Genomic DNA, 13,661 nt, shown 5'->3' with positions numbered 1-13,661 from the left:
ACAGTCCATCATTGCTCTTATTTGCCTGGCCAGACTGCACCCACTGGTTGACTTGGATGGGAGCAGTGTAACCACTCCAGATTTATTCAGCCAACTGGATACACTTCTCCTGCTCCTTCATTAGCATAAAGGGAATCACCATTTCCTATTGGTCAGACAAAGATCAGCGTAGGACCAGGTTGTGTAGTAAAAGGTTTCATTTACCTTGAGGCTACTGTCCCTTCTTCCATGGCTCCCTGCTGGCAGGGTAGGAGGATCCCCACCACCTCCTTTGTTGCTCCCCCTGCTCAGTGTAACTAAGGGAAAGTGGCTTTAGGTGAACCAGCCAGGAGCAGATGAACTAAATTTAAATTCTGCCCACACCCTGTATGCTGCTGGGCCAGGCTCCTGAGGCTCCAAAAGCCGTAGTAAACCAAGGAAGAACTTCTCTGGTGCAAGTGTGATGGTCACCAGCCTGGCTAGTGCCCCGAGGACTGAGCGAGGCACTTCTAGACCTAGCAGCATGATTCTCTTCAGCTGAACTAAATTCCAAGCCTCTATAATGGGGGCGGGGACTGTAGCAGACCCATAGCCTCTGTGGCTTGAGTACAGAAGGGGACAAATATCACACAGTGAACAGAAAATTACACGGATACGGTGTAGGAAGGCCATAGGCTGCCTTATGCAGGCTGTCTTGGTTCAGGTGTCACATTAGGGGAAGGAGAGGAGATCCCATATTGTATATAGGGATTCTCAGCTGCTGTGAGCACAGAGCTGATTGGTGGGTTGGGGTAGAAAACCATGTAAATTAGAGCAGTTCTGTTTTATGCCAGGTGCCACAGGAGCCCCAGCAGGATTAGCCCAAAATAAGGAGGGCCAAAAGGTGGAATAAAGCCACCTTGTAGGGTCTGCCTGGGCTGTGGCTGTGTGTACAACACCCGCTGACAGTGGATGAAAATTGTCGGGGGGATCAGGGAAGCACTGTGTGCTGGCCCCGCAGCTCCCATTGGCCAGGAACAATGGCCAATGGGAGCTGTGGGGGTGGTGCCTGTGGGCACAGGCAGCACGCAGAGCCCCCTGACCCCTCCGCCTAGGGGCCGCAGGGACATGCTGGCTGCTTCCAGGAGCAGCGCAGAGCCAGGGCAAGCAGGGAGCCTGCCTTAGTCTCACTTCACCGCTGACTGGGAGCTGCCTAAGGTAAGCACTGCCCAGCAGGAGCCTGCACCCCAAGCCCCCTCCTGCACCCTGAGCCCACACCCCCAGATGGAGCCCTCACCCCCTCCTGCATCCCAACCCCCTGTCCCAGCCCAGTGCAAGTGAGTGAGGGTGGGGGAAAGCAAGCTACGGAGGGAGGCGGGCAGGGGCATGGCCTTGGAGAAGGAAAGGGGTAAGGGTGTTCGGTTTTGTGAAATTAAGAAGTTGGCAACCCAACTCTGCAGATCAGGGCCCAAGTGCTCACCTCTCTTGCAAAGGTCTGCAGTTGCATTAGAGTCAAGGATACAAAAGCCCCAGTGGGTTTGCACTGTCTTCAGTCTCTCAGCTGCCTCTGTGGACTGGATGAAGCCATTGGTTGTTAAGCAATTGGGTATACAAGAGAATAAAGGCGCTCGGTGTTGTTATCCTCCTCATGTTCTGCTAATGTTTGAGGCTACTGGAAAAAGAAAGCAACCTGTTTATTGTAACGTTAATTTTAAATAGAGGAGTGGACTCTCTTGGAGATAAAGGGAGTAAGTTCTGATGGCTCTGGTGGATTCTCATTCTCTTTGAACCTCTCACCATGTATACAATGCATTGTGGTAGTCAAACTGGATTATTTAGATACAATTGGTTGTGCAATATGACAGCAAAACTGGGGCTGCTTAGATGCAGGCAGTCAGTTGTAACAAAGGAAGAGGAGAATTCTCTCAATAGAACTGTGCTGAAGCCGCACTTGGAATGCTGGATTCCTGGGCACCTCAGTATCGGAAGGGAGATGTTCGGTGAAGAACCACCACAACAGGGTCTAGGGGGATTAATATGAGGGGTAAGGTTAACATAAACAGGGATAATAGCATGACTCTTGCTAGAGCTAGTGGGGGAATGTGACAACTATCTACAGATGTCTGAAGAGTGTGAATGCCAAGCAAGAAGCAGCATTAACTGGTGGCATGAGAAGGAGCTGAGCAGAAGTTATGCAAACTAAATGAAGAATCTAGGCTAAAATATATCCCTGGGGTAACTCTACTCAAACCAGTATAGTTATACCAAGGATTAATTTGGCCTGATATCACCCAGGAATCTCCTGAGCAGGAGATCTGTGAACTGCGGAACAGTTTCCAAAGAGAAGTGGTAGAAACTGCATGGCTGGGGACATCTTAGATTCGGCTACACAGAACACCAGAGAAGAGTTTGATGGGAACAAGCCCAAGAGGGTGGACTAGGGCCCAGGTCTTCAAAGGTATTTAGGCACTCAGCTCCCATTGAAATCAATGGTAGTTAGGCTCCTAAGCACCTTGAGCATCTGGTCCTAGAGGATCCAATAGGACTTTTCTCTTTCCAACTTCTTGGGTCTTATGGCCTCATGATGTATGATCAGCCATCCCTGCTGGCTATCCCACTCCTGAAGTCTCCATGTTTTGCTTGCTTGGTCTGTCATCAAGAAATCAATTAAATATATAAATACATGTTTATTATTTATTAATAAATCAATGGCTTGTGTTTATGAATGACTGGGAAGTACTTTTTTGGCTCATTTCAATAATTTAAGAACCCCCACAGAAAGCTATCAAAGACAGCATAAACCAACTGGCGGTACCCAGGGGTGAATGGTATACAGCTGCTTAGCCTGGCCTCAACTGAGGAGCTTTCACCAAGTTCAATTCTTGCAGTGAAGAACTGAATTGAAGTTAGCATTGAGGTCAGAGCCTATCTTGATAAGTAGTGGGACTAGTCTAAGATAGCAAGAGTGGCTCCTTTGGTCAGATTTCCTCCCTTCCTCCCGGTCACATTCTTCTAGAAATCAGATGTAATCATGATTTTGAGATCTGGCACATGAGGGAGATGGATCTGGTGGTGGTCTGGTCCAGAACTATCACCCAGGCCTGAGCTGCAAACTTCAGCCTGTAGCGAAACAGCGCAAAGGGTGAGGTTGAGTTTAATGACCTAGTTCAGACAGATGGCTGTATTCTCCATCAAAGAAGAACACTCAATCATCAATGTCACAGAGCTAGTGCTCTGGTGGGGATATTAGCTACCCAGTTCCTGTATGGTGAACTGCTGCCTAAGCTGATCTAATTAAATCTGGCATCTGGCTTATTAGTACTTCAGCTTTATTAGGCTTCTAATTGAAGCAAAAAGACTCCCTAGCTGACGTGGCTCACTCCCTGTCCTATCCTCCCTGCGTTTTCTTTTGCAAGATTTTGTTTCTCTGATCAGTCTCTCGTTTTTTGCTTGTTTCTGCCAGCCAATATTTTTCACTCCTGATTGAGAGGAAGGGAATATAATTGCATGTACATCCAACATCAACAACAACTTTAATTAACTACTTCCTGGTTCGTCTTGTGCTGACCTTTGCAGACTGAATAGCATTGCTTCTGTGTCTGCCCAAACCTTGGGAAAAGATGTTGGTAATGATGGGAAAGGCCAGCAGCAGCTGAGGTGGTATCCCTCTCTGGGAGTAGAGTTAAAGGGCAAAAACAGGCGGCACAGCATAGGCAAATATCATGGCATGGGCAGTGACAGACCCATGTGTGCTTACTTTTCTTGCCAATTAGACCCCCATCTTACACATGCTTAACTTTAATAAGACTTCTCATGTGCACAAAATTAAGCATGAGTGTTAAGTCTTTGCAAAATCAGTGCCTTAGTTACTAAGGCCTGCAAATGAAGAGATCACCGAGTTTAGCATTTGAATGGGCAAAGTGTTACTGCAGTTCTTTGTTATAAAGGCAAGTGGTGCCTGTTTATATAAGGAAAGGCTTTATGAACTTTGATTTTGGACTCAGGGGATTTGATTCTAGGCTCGTGACTTCGATTTTAGGCTACTGAGCTGCATTCAGAACTACACAGTTCTATCTAGGATAGGAGGAGGATTGCATTTGCTAAAATAGATCTAGGACCAAGTCAGAGGGGGTCACACCTGGGTATCTCAAGGCTGACTTTGGCTCTAAGGGTAAGCTCCAGGCCCCCGTATGGAGTTAATGGAAGGCATGGAAATAGAAATGGCTGCAGTCTATTATTTTTTTCATCACCATTACCTGTAGTAGAACAATTGGAAATCAATGAGTTCCACGGCCTGACTCAGAACCTCCATATTGATTTGAGAGCTGGCCAAGGAAGAGGAACAGCAATGGATTTTTGGATACAAGGTCTATATTTAGATCTTCTATGACCATCTCGATGTAACCATGATGCTATTGACACATGGTTCATGTCATTTCTGGCTATATTCCTGTCCACCTTCCAATAAAAATACAGGTTTCAGAGGAACAGCCGTGTTAGTCTGTATCCGCCAAAAGAAAAGGAGGACTTGTGGCACCTTAGAGACTAACCCATTTATTTGAGCATGAGCTTTCGTGAGCTGCAGCTCACTTCATCGGATGCATACCGTGGAAACTGCAGCAGATATTATATACACACAGAGATCATGAAACAATACCTCTTCCCACCCCACTGTCCTGCTGGTAATAGCTTATCTAAAGTGATCATCAAGTTGGGCCATTTCCAGCACAAATCCAGGTTTTCTCACCCTCCACCCCCACACACAAATTCACTCTCCTGCTGGTGATAGCCCATCCAAAGTGACAACTCTCTTCACAATGTGCATGATAATCAAGGTGGGCCATTTCCTGCACAAATCCAGGTTCTCTCACCCCCTCACCCCCCTCCAAAAACCACACACACAAACTCACTCTCCTGCTGGTAAAAGCTCATCCAAAGTGACCACTCTCCCTACAATGTGCATGATAATCAAGGTGGGCCATTTCCAGCACAAATCCAGGCTCTCTTCCCCCCCCCAGACACACACACACAAACTCACTCTCCTGCTGGCAATAGCTCATCCAAACTGACCACTCTCCAAGTTTAAATCCAAGTTTAACCAGAACGTCTGGGGGTGGGGGGGTAGGAAAAAACAAGGGGAAATAGGCTACCTTGCATAATGACTTAGCCACTCCCAGTCTCTATTTAAGCCTAAATTAATAGTGTCCAATTTGCAAATGAATTCCAATTCAGCAGTTTCTCGCTGGAGTCTGGATTTGAAGTTTTTTTGTTTTAAGATAGCGACCTTCATGTCTGTGATTGCGTGACCAGAGAGATTGAAGTGTTCTCCAACTGGTTTATGAATGTTATAATTCTTGACATCTGATTTGTGTCCATTTATTCTTTTACGTAGAGACTGTCCAGTTTGACCAATGTACATGGCAGAGGGGCATTGCTGGCACATGATGGCATATATCACATTGGTAGATGTGCAGGTGAACGAGCCTCTGATAGTGTGGCTGATGTTATTAGGCCCTGTGATGGTGTCCCCTGAATAGATATGTGGGCACAGTTGGCAACGGGCTTTGTTGCAAGGATAAGTTCCTGGGTTAGTGGTTCTGTTGTGTGGTATGTGGTTGTTGGTGAGTATTTGCTTCAGGTTGCGGGGCTGTCTGTAGGCAAGGACTGGCCTGTCTCCCAAGATTTGTGAGAGTGTTGGGTCATCCTTCAGGATAGGTTGTAGATCCTTAATAATGCGTTGGAGGGGTTTTAGTTGGGGGCTGAAGGTGACGGCTAGTGGCGTTCTGTTATTTTCTTTGTTAGGCCTGTCCTGTAGTAGGTAACTTCTGGGAACTCTTCTGGCTCTATCAATCTGTTTCTTCACTTCCACAGGTGGGTATTGTAGTTGTAAGAAAGCTTGACAGAGATCTTGTAGGTGTTTGTCTCTGTCTGAGGGGTTGGAGCAAATGCGGTTGTATCGCAGAGCTTGGCTGTAGACGATGGATCGTGTGGTGTGGTCAGGGTGAAAGCTGGAGGCATGTAGGTAGGAGTAGCGGTCAGTAGGTTTCCGGTATAGGGTGGTGTTTATGTGACCATTGTTTATTAGCACTGTAGTGTCCAGGAAGTGGATCTCTTGTGTGGACTGGACCAGGCTGAGGTTGACGGTGGGATGGAAGTTGTTGAAATCATGGTGGAATTCCTCAAGGGCTTCTTTTCCATGGGTCCAGATGATGAAGATGTCATCAATATAGCGCAAGTAGAGTAGGGGCTTTAGGGGACGAGAGCTGAGGAAGCGTTGTTCTAAATCAGCCATAAAAATGTTGGCATACTGTGGGGCCATGCGGGTACCCATAGCAGTGCCGCTGATCTGAAGGTATACATTGTCCCCAAATGTAAAATAGTTATGGGTAAGGACAAAGTCACAAAGTTCAGCCACCAGGTTAGCCGTGACATTATCGGGGATAGTGTTCTTGACGGCTTGTAGTCCATCTTTGTGTGGAATGTTGGTGTAGAGGGCTTCTACATCCATAGTGGCCAGGATGGTGTTATCAGGAAGATCACCGATGGATTGAAGTTTCCTCAGGAAGTCAGTGGTGTCTTGAAGGTAGCTGGGAGTGCTGGTAGCGTAGGGCCTGAGGAGGGAGTCTAAAAATACAAACGGCTGAATCAACAATGAAACCACATGGTTACCATAAAATCCCGTGCTACCGTTACAGCATGGGAGTCAGCTGAGTGGTGTGTGAGGTGTCTATTGCTCTGGCATTTCAGTGGTTCAGAGTTCAGGTCCTCCACTCCCAGGCTGGCTGGCACTGGAATCACTAGGGGAGACCAGGTGCCCAGCGACTAGGTCAAAGAAGCACCTCAGGTTCCCTTCTAACTTGCCGGAGGAATGGCACTGACAAGTTCCAGGGGGAATGTTGCGACCTAAGAACTGGAGTAAGTTGGGGTAGACATTGCTGGCTGGAGGCTTTGCGTGTCTACTGGAGTCACGCTGCAGATCAGCCTTCAGGCTACCAACAAAACCCCTGTTATGGGAGGTGCCAGATGTACGTACAGCCAGGTGCACACAGTTACAAAGGCAGAGATGCCTTGTCAGGCTGCCTCTGATCAGAGCAGTCAGTGACACAGCATGTTGACTTCTAAGCCTAGACCCAAATTACCACAGTGCCTCAGAAATCACTGTGACTATCTCAACACACCAAGCCCTCCTGGATGGGGAGCTAGAAGGTTAGTGAAATATAGGGCCTTTAATGGTACATTTACATAGAAACTTTCATGCCAAAGGATCCCTAAAGTGCTTCATAAATTGTAAATACAACACAGAAATGCAGCAACCTCTGGTGCACGGCATGTCAGTGAGGGAGGCTCAGGTGTGGGAGAGAAAATATGGGCCAAAGACACAAGGATCATGGGATCTTTCATGTCCCCAGAGAACAAACTGGGCCTCCCACGGAGGAGGCAGATCTCATCCTCTTTACTTCAGGAGAAAAAAATTCAAAGACGAAAAACAAGTGGGAATTGAGCAGTTCCGAACGCTCTGTCGACGGTCCTTCACTTATTACAGTGCACCTCGGGCTTGGAGCCCATGCGGTTTGGCATGGTCTGAAATTGATGGAGACCTTTGCAATACCTACAGCAGTTCTAACAGAGAATGGGTCAAGCATGGAGGTGGAGTGGTCTCTGAGGGATGTCTGGGCTGAAATCACGGAGAAATTCCAGCTGAGGTAGCCTTACCTGAACTAGTTTGAATCTAGCTAGTTCAGGTCCCAGACAGCGTCTTCAGCGTCGTCTTCAGTAGGAAAAAATGGGGTGTTCTTACCTCATCTTAGCTCATGTGTGGTAACAAACGTGAGGTAAAATCACAGGCTGTTGTAGGTTTAACACGAGTGAGCAGGTCGTGGTAAACCCTAGACTGCCCTTGGAGTCTTTGCCTCCACCTCAGACATATGAAAACTACACTCTGCCTTGTCTTCACTAGGATTATACCTCACGTTAGTTACCAAGTGCGAGCTACCGTGAGGTAAGACCACACCTTGTTTCCTAGTCAAGGGACACCCTTTCAGGCAGATCTTTCCCTGTCCTGTTTGCGTGGCTTGCCTGTGTGTGTTAATACACAGCTCCAGGCTCTGCCCCACTAAGCCTTTGGAAAGCAGCTTCAGTATTTCACGTGAGAGTCAACTGACTTCATCCCCTGCCGGCGGCAGAGTGCAAAGGCCCTGCTGGCATCTGGAGTTATTAGAGTTCGCATTCCTTTTTAATTCTCAGGCTGGGGCCTCTAATTGTCATGGTGTGTATGCTGGGCACAAAGTACCCACTGCATGGTGCCCAGTCCCTGGGACCGAAGGGCTTGTTCTGGCAGGGGAAGCCTGTGTGTGTAGGTAAGGGCCTTCCACCACTCCTGTGCAGCGCTTAGGGAATGCAGGTACCAGTGGCTTTCAGGAGCTGCTTCTCTGGAAGACTACAGGTGGATGACTCCACCCCGCTCTGCTCTAGCAGTGGTGAGGATCCCCCTGTGCACGAACGCTGATGGGAGAGGGAAGACCAGGTCAAAGGAGACCCCCTACCGATCACAAGGTGTTTAGTTGTTGTTGTCACTAACCCCAAACTGCGTAACCCCGTGAATTACCCTTGTGCAGGGCCCACCTCTGATTTTACTCAGCTTGTTCCAGCTCCTTAATGAGCAATTTCCCCCTGTTTTCAGAGGAGAGACACACTCCACAGCCTATTTAAAACCACACCTTCTTCCTCAACCTTAGAGTTGTTCATTAAAGCAGCTGCAGGCCAAGGGCTAGGGCTCTGAGCCTCTTGGAGCAGCCAGCCGGCTTTCCCCAGGTAGAACACAAGGGTTCTTTCATCCCAAGGCGGTTTGCAGGGAGAAAGGGAGGAACCCAAAGTAAGGATCAGATTGCAGCAGGCTCCACCTCTAAACGACATGCTCCAGGAGAAAAACATTAAGTACCTGCACCTACCTGTTACACAGCCAGGATTGAGCATAGTCAAGGGGGAGAGGGGAGGAAATCATCCTTTGGAAACAGCCCCCGGAGTGCTCCTGAATTTCCTGTCTCCCATCTTTTTCCAGAGACGCTGCAAACAGCCTATATCAGGTGCTTTAGCTCTGCTAAGGAGGAGTGGAGCTGGGCAGTGCTAATCAGTTGACTCTGGCAGTCACACATACTGCAAACAGAAAGGCAGGAAAGTAAATGGGACGTCAGCTGTAGCTGTCAAAGAGCTCCCTGAATGGTCCTCTGGAGCTGGGAGGCAGCTGTTTGCACACACATGCTCGCACGCCAAGCACCGTTAAGTTCTTACTACCTCTGGTGTGTGCCTGAGCCAGGATGGAGAGTATTAGCAACAGCCTGAAGAGTAAAGCAACCGAGAGACATCACAGGGCAGAGGTGATGATTGCAGGAGAGCAGCTGAGGTACGGGGGATTCAGACCTGGGGGTGGGGGGAGCTTTTGCTGTCGCCTTCTGCTCAACTCTGGCCTGATGTGCCTATGTAAATGAGTGGTTGTAATTATTAATCAGGCAGCGAATGGAGTTTGTAGGGGGGTTGGGAGGGAGAAGAGAGAATCAAGGATAGAAAGACGCTGAAATAAGAGGCTAAAAGAGCTATTAGTGGGCTTGTGGCTACAAACTGTCTAGCATAGCCCCCCAGTTCTTGTGGGTTCAAAGCACTATTTCTGTGCAGAGCTTTTCTTCCTTCTGGGGTTTCCAAGTGATCAAAATCTGTCTCTTCTAAGGTATTTCCTGCCCTCTGCCCCCATTTCCTGACTTGTCTTTTATAAAAATCAGTTTCTTTTTAGTAATCACCCCTGGATTTTTAGCATGGGCTGTTACTGTCCTCTGCTCCCAAACTTCCTGAGTGAAGGGAAAAACTTCCCTCATTAAATAAAACAGCCAGTTCCTGGGACATGGGCACCGGGGAAGGAAGAAGACTTCAGCTTCCTCTTCATTGTTTAGTCGTCGTTTGCTTTTCAAACATTAGCCCTTGTTTTGCTCAATACTCCTTGGAGAGAAGGACACCTTGTCAACCTCGGAGTCTTAGTTGTGACATTGAGCTGCTCACACAAGGTCTCTGGTCTTCCGTACATATTTCTAGCTGATCATTTTAGTTGCTGCATCTCTCTGATCTGGGCTGGAAGAGTTTCAGCGAGTTTTGAGAACGGGTAAAATTTTCAAAAGTGCCAAAGTTCCATTTCCAAAAACAATTTAGGTGGCAAAGTGCCCAAGTCTCTTCTGAAAACAGGGTGCAGGTGTCACCCTGCAAAGAGTAACTGGGCTGGTGAGAGCCAGGGTGAGACCTTCTGCTTGTGGGCTGGTTACTGGCGTTAGGGATCTGAGTCATAGCTGCAGAGCACAAAGTCCCTCATGGTTACAGGGCAGGGGGTGGCAGAACCCCTTACTGGTCTGTGTGGTCTCCAAAACATCAGCATAGGCTCCTCAGTGGCTTTACCCACTGTGTCAAACTGCTCCAATTCTGACATCACATTCATTCACATGCAGGGTTATTTATTGTTATATCTTCTTAAATGTATCTGATAAAACTCTTTAGGAATGAGCCAATGCTTTCCTTCCCTGCCTGCAAATGAAGGGGATAATCACTTTACAGGCACCTGTTTTGTTTTGTTTTTAAATGGAAAAATCCCTGCTCATCTCTCTCCCTCCAGGAGCACAGGCTGTTTGTTAAGCTCCATGATTTTTATCTGGGCAGAAAGTAGAAAACTTGCCATCCTTAAGCAATGTGAAGCATCCAGAACTCATGTCACTAGCTAATTTTAGGATCTGTGAGTTGGATCAGGAAAGAAAGCACCCTACTCCAGTGGGTCCTTGGAGTGTCAGCCTTATCCTTGTTATTTATTTGTATTATGCTAAGAGCCTACAAATCCCAGCATGGCATCAGGGCCCGTTGTGCCAGGCACTAGACCCTCAGTAAGAAAACAAAACAAAAAAACAAAACAAAACAAAAAAGACAGCACGTGCCCCAAAGAGCTTGCAGTCAAAGTATATGAAGAAAGACAATGAGGGTGAACCACTTCTCCTGGTTATTGTACGTCCCACATACCTCACCTTGCCTTGTCGCTAGATACCACCTTCTTAGCCCTGGGAGTTGCCAAGTAGCTGGAAGAATTGCTGTTTATGGCCCCTTCCCTCCCTAAGCCAAAGTTTGCTGTGTTTGCAATACTTTGAGTCCAAGCAGTGAGGGACCAAGTCTTGGAAACTGAACCCAGGTCTGCGATAGTGAGAAGCAAAGCAGCAGCTGGACTGTTTACTGAATTGCATCATTTCAATTGCTCACCACAAGAAATGTGACCTTTAAGGAATGGCCCATCCCCTGGGCAGTGCAGGATTGTTCTCAACAGGATATTTTTCTAGTTCTTTGCCCAGCCTTGTTGTAAACATCCCAAGTAATGGGATATTTTAAACAAGCACCATGCCCTGTGCCACTTGAGGATCAAAAACATTGGCCTCAAATATTCAGGAAGGGACTATGGGCATCAAACTTGCAACCATATCTGTACAAGGTAAAAGGGGGCATCTGCCTGGATCTACTTGCAGGATCAGTATCTAATGTATCCTGGGAATTCAGCCTGGTGGTATCTTGGCCCTCTACAGGGGTGTTCATGATATGGGCCATGGATTTACTGCAGCTTGCGACTAACCTCCCATGAACAGAGTTCCTACTCTATTAAGCTAACTGGTCCATCGGATCTTTCTAGCTCTTAGCAGCAAGGAAGAGAACTTGGGCCAAATGTGTGACAATCCGTACCATCAAGCCACCCATCTTGTACTACTCTTTGCTCGGTAAGTTCGCTCTCCGTTGACAGCCTGAATGCGCTCAGGGAACGAGCCTTTAGAATAGAAAGGATGCCAAGAAATCTAGAGCTTTGCTGGTGTGAGTGGGTCCCATGGAGCTCTTTAGGGTGTGCTTATTGCGGCATCAGTTCATCCTGAACAGGATTTGTCTGGGTTGGCTTGGTGCGTGTGAAGTGAGCATGATCGACGGTGGCTGTTTCTGTGAGGGGAATAATGCATGAGGGGAATTGGCTGGAGAGCATGTGGGATGGAGCATGTATAAAACAAAGCCACCAGGCGCTGGTGTAAGAGTGAAAGGGAATGAGCTAGGTAGAGGAGTTGAGAGAGATTAGTTTAAACTAGGCAACGTTTTCACCTGCTGTTTGGGATGCAAACATTACATCAGGTCAGAGAAGGTGAGCCCCGCTCCCAGCTGGGGAGCATTTGAAGACTAGGCTTCGTTGCACCTTTGACCTGCTCTTTGCAACAGGCTTGAGTTTCTTGTTGCCTGGAGAACAGCAGATGGATTTAATACAGTTCAGCAGTTCTGACCTGTCAGATTTACTCTCTCCTGTTACGTCTATGGACAAATGGAACTGACTGTAGATAACAAGATTCCGAAGCTCGCTCGGTGCTTGTATCGGTGGAAGAGAAGGTGCTGCAGGCGTTGTACGCAAGCAGGGGCTAATACGCTTTCTGCTGCAGTCTGGTTTTTGGGATGCTCTTGAGGAATGCAGAAGCTTCTTCTTTTCTTTTTCTCCTTCCCTCTCATTGAGAACCCTGGCCGACTGCTTCCCTGCTTTGTGCAGCGTGGCAGAAAAGAAGGGGGCAGGAGTGGGGAGCGTGAGAGTGTGTGTGTATGACTGGTGAGTGAAGAGTCCTCCTTCTGGGGTGAGGAGGGAGAGGGAGACTCCACTGTGGATCAGCTGACTCCACCCTCCCCCCCCCCGCTTTTTTTCTTACTCCCCTCACCCTGCCAGCAGCTAGTCTGTAATCGTCCAGTTGAGACAAGAAGTGAGCAAAATCAAAACGCCCAGTGCTGAGGTATGTGAATCTGGCTTAGCATTTTGCACCCAGGGGCCAACTGTGAGTTCCAAACTTGGCATGTGTGTAGCACCCTTTATTACAAGTCACTTATCCTTCCAACGCGCTGTCAGGCAGGTGGCTATAGATGGGGAAACTGAGGCAGAAAGACTGAGTTACTTGCCTGAGGCCATAGCAGAGGGAACTGGATCAGAGCTCTGTATTCTGCTCTCCCACTGAACCGCAGCGACTCCTCCATAAGTGGTGGAAGAGACTACTGTACTTTTAAGAATGAGCTGGGTTCTGACTGGCTGATGTTTTTTTCTTCTGTGAACCTTGATAACTAAATAAGATTCGTCAGTCCTATTCTATTTTTATATACACTCCCCCGCTCCCTTGCCTCCGTATGCCCCAGTTCTGGGTTTGGCTGTGCAAATCTTTGCTCTACCTTCAGGGTTGTTTGGCTTCTGACAAGCTCACAATTGCTCTCAGTTTGGATTGGCTGTTGAGATGAGCCTATTTGGTGTCAAAACAGCTTTCCCAGCCAGAAATAGCTGCTTGAGAGATATATAAACAAACTCCACCAGGACTCCTGTTTTTTTCTAGACCTCTGGGGTCCTGTGCTCCCCTGTGCTGTGGAGCAAGGCATAAAAAGTAGAGTGGCCCTCAGACCTGCAGAAGGAGGCAGTCAGAGTGGTGTGGTCCCCTTCTAATGTGTTTCTGGTACTTAGTTGGCAGTTCCTAGTGATCTCCTTCTTCTTGACTAAGTGAAGTCCTGTCTCTGATTAGTATCTCAGCAGCACGTTTTACAAGGCTGGGTTTATTTTTCATCCCTTGAGTATCTTCTCATTCTTCGTTTGTATATATGCATGCAAATTCCATTCACATATTGGACATTGCGTGTAT

At 47.7% G+C, this 13,661-nt stretch overlaps 2 protein-coding genes across 3 annotated transcripts in view; one reads left to right on the top strand and one right to left on the bottom strand.

Moving 5' to 3' along the window:
- Positions 1-1,852: 1,852 nt before the first annotated feature.
- On the bottom strand, positions 1,853-9,026 carry LOC125622656 (uncharacterized). The gene is made up of 3 exons (XM_048820794.2): positions 8,907-9,026; positions 5,729-6,582; positions 1,853-1,981 (listed from the first exon to the last, which is right to left on the bottom strand). The coding sequence occupies exons 1-3, from the start codon at positions 8,929-8,931 to the stop codon at positions 1,853-1,855; spliced, it is 1,008 nt and encodes a 335-aa protein (XP_048676751.2). The 5' UTR covers positions 8,932-9,026.
- Positions 9,026-13,661, top strand: part of LOC125622658 (DEP domain-containing mTOR-interacting protein) — a 42,693-nt gene continuing 38,057 nt past the window's right edge. The window contains exon 1 of one of the 2 annotated variants that reach the window (XM_048820809.2): positions 9,026-9,358. In XM_048820809.2, coding sequence (XP_048676766.1) covers positions 9,273-9,358 — 86 coding nt within the window. In that variant the 5' untranslated portion in view covers positions 9,026-9,272. Of the gene's footprint in view, positions 9,359-11,608; positions 11,742-13,661 lie in introns of those variants that run through there. The other variant, XM_048820810.2, reaches the window with a different exon arrangement.

The sequence above is a fragment of the Caretta caretta genome, chromosome 13 (assembly GCF_965140235.1).
Source record: "Caretta caretta isolate rCarCar2 chromosome 13, rCarCar1.hap1, whole genome shotgun sequence".
In the NCBI taxonomy this organism is placed as follows: Eukaryota; Metazoa; Chordata; order Testudines; family Cheloniidae; genus Caretta; species Caretta caretta.
Note: the sequence above shows the minus strand (reverse complement) of the source record. Positions and strands in the feature narration are given on the sequence as shown.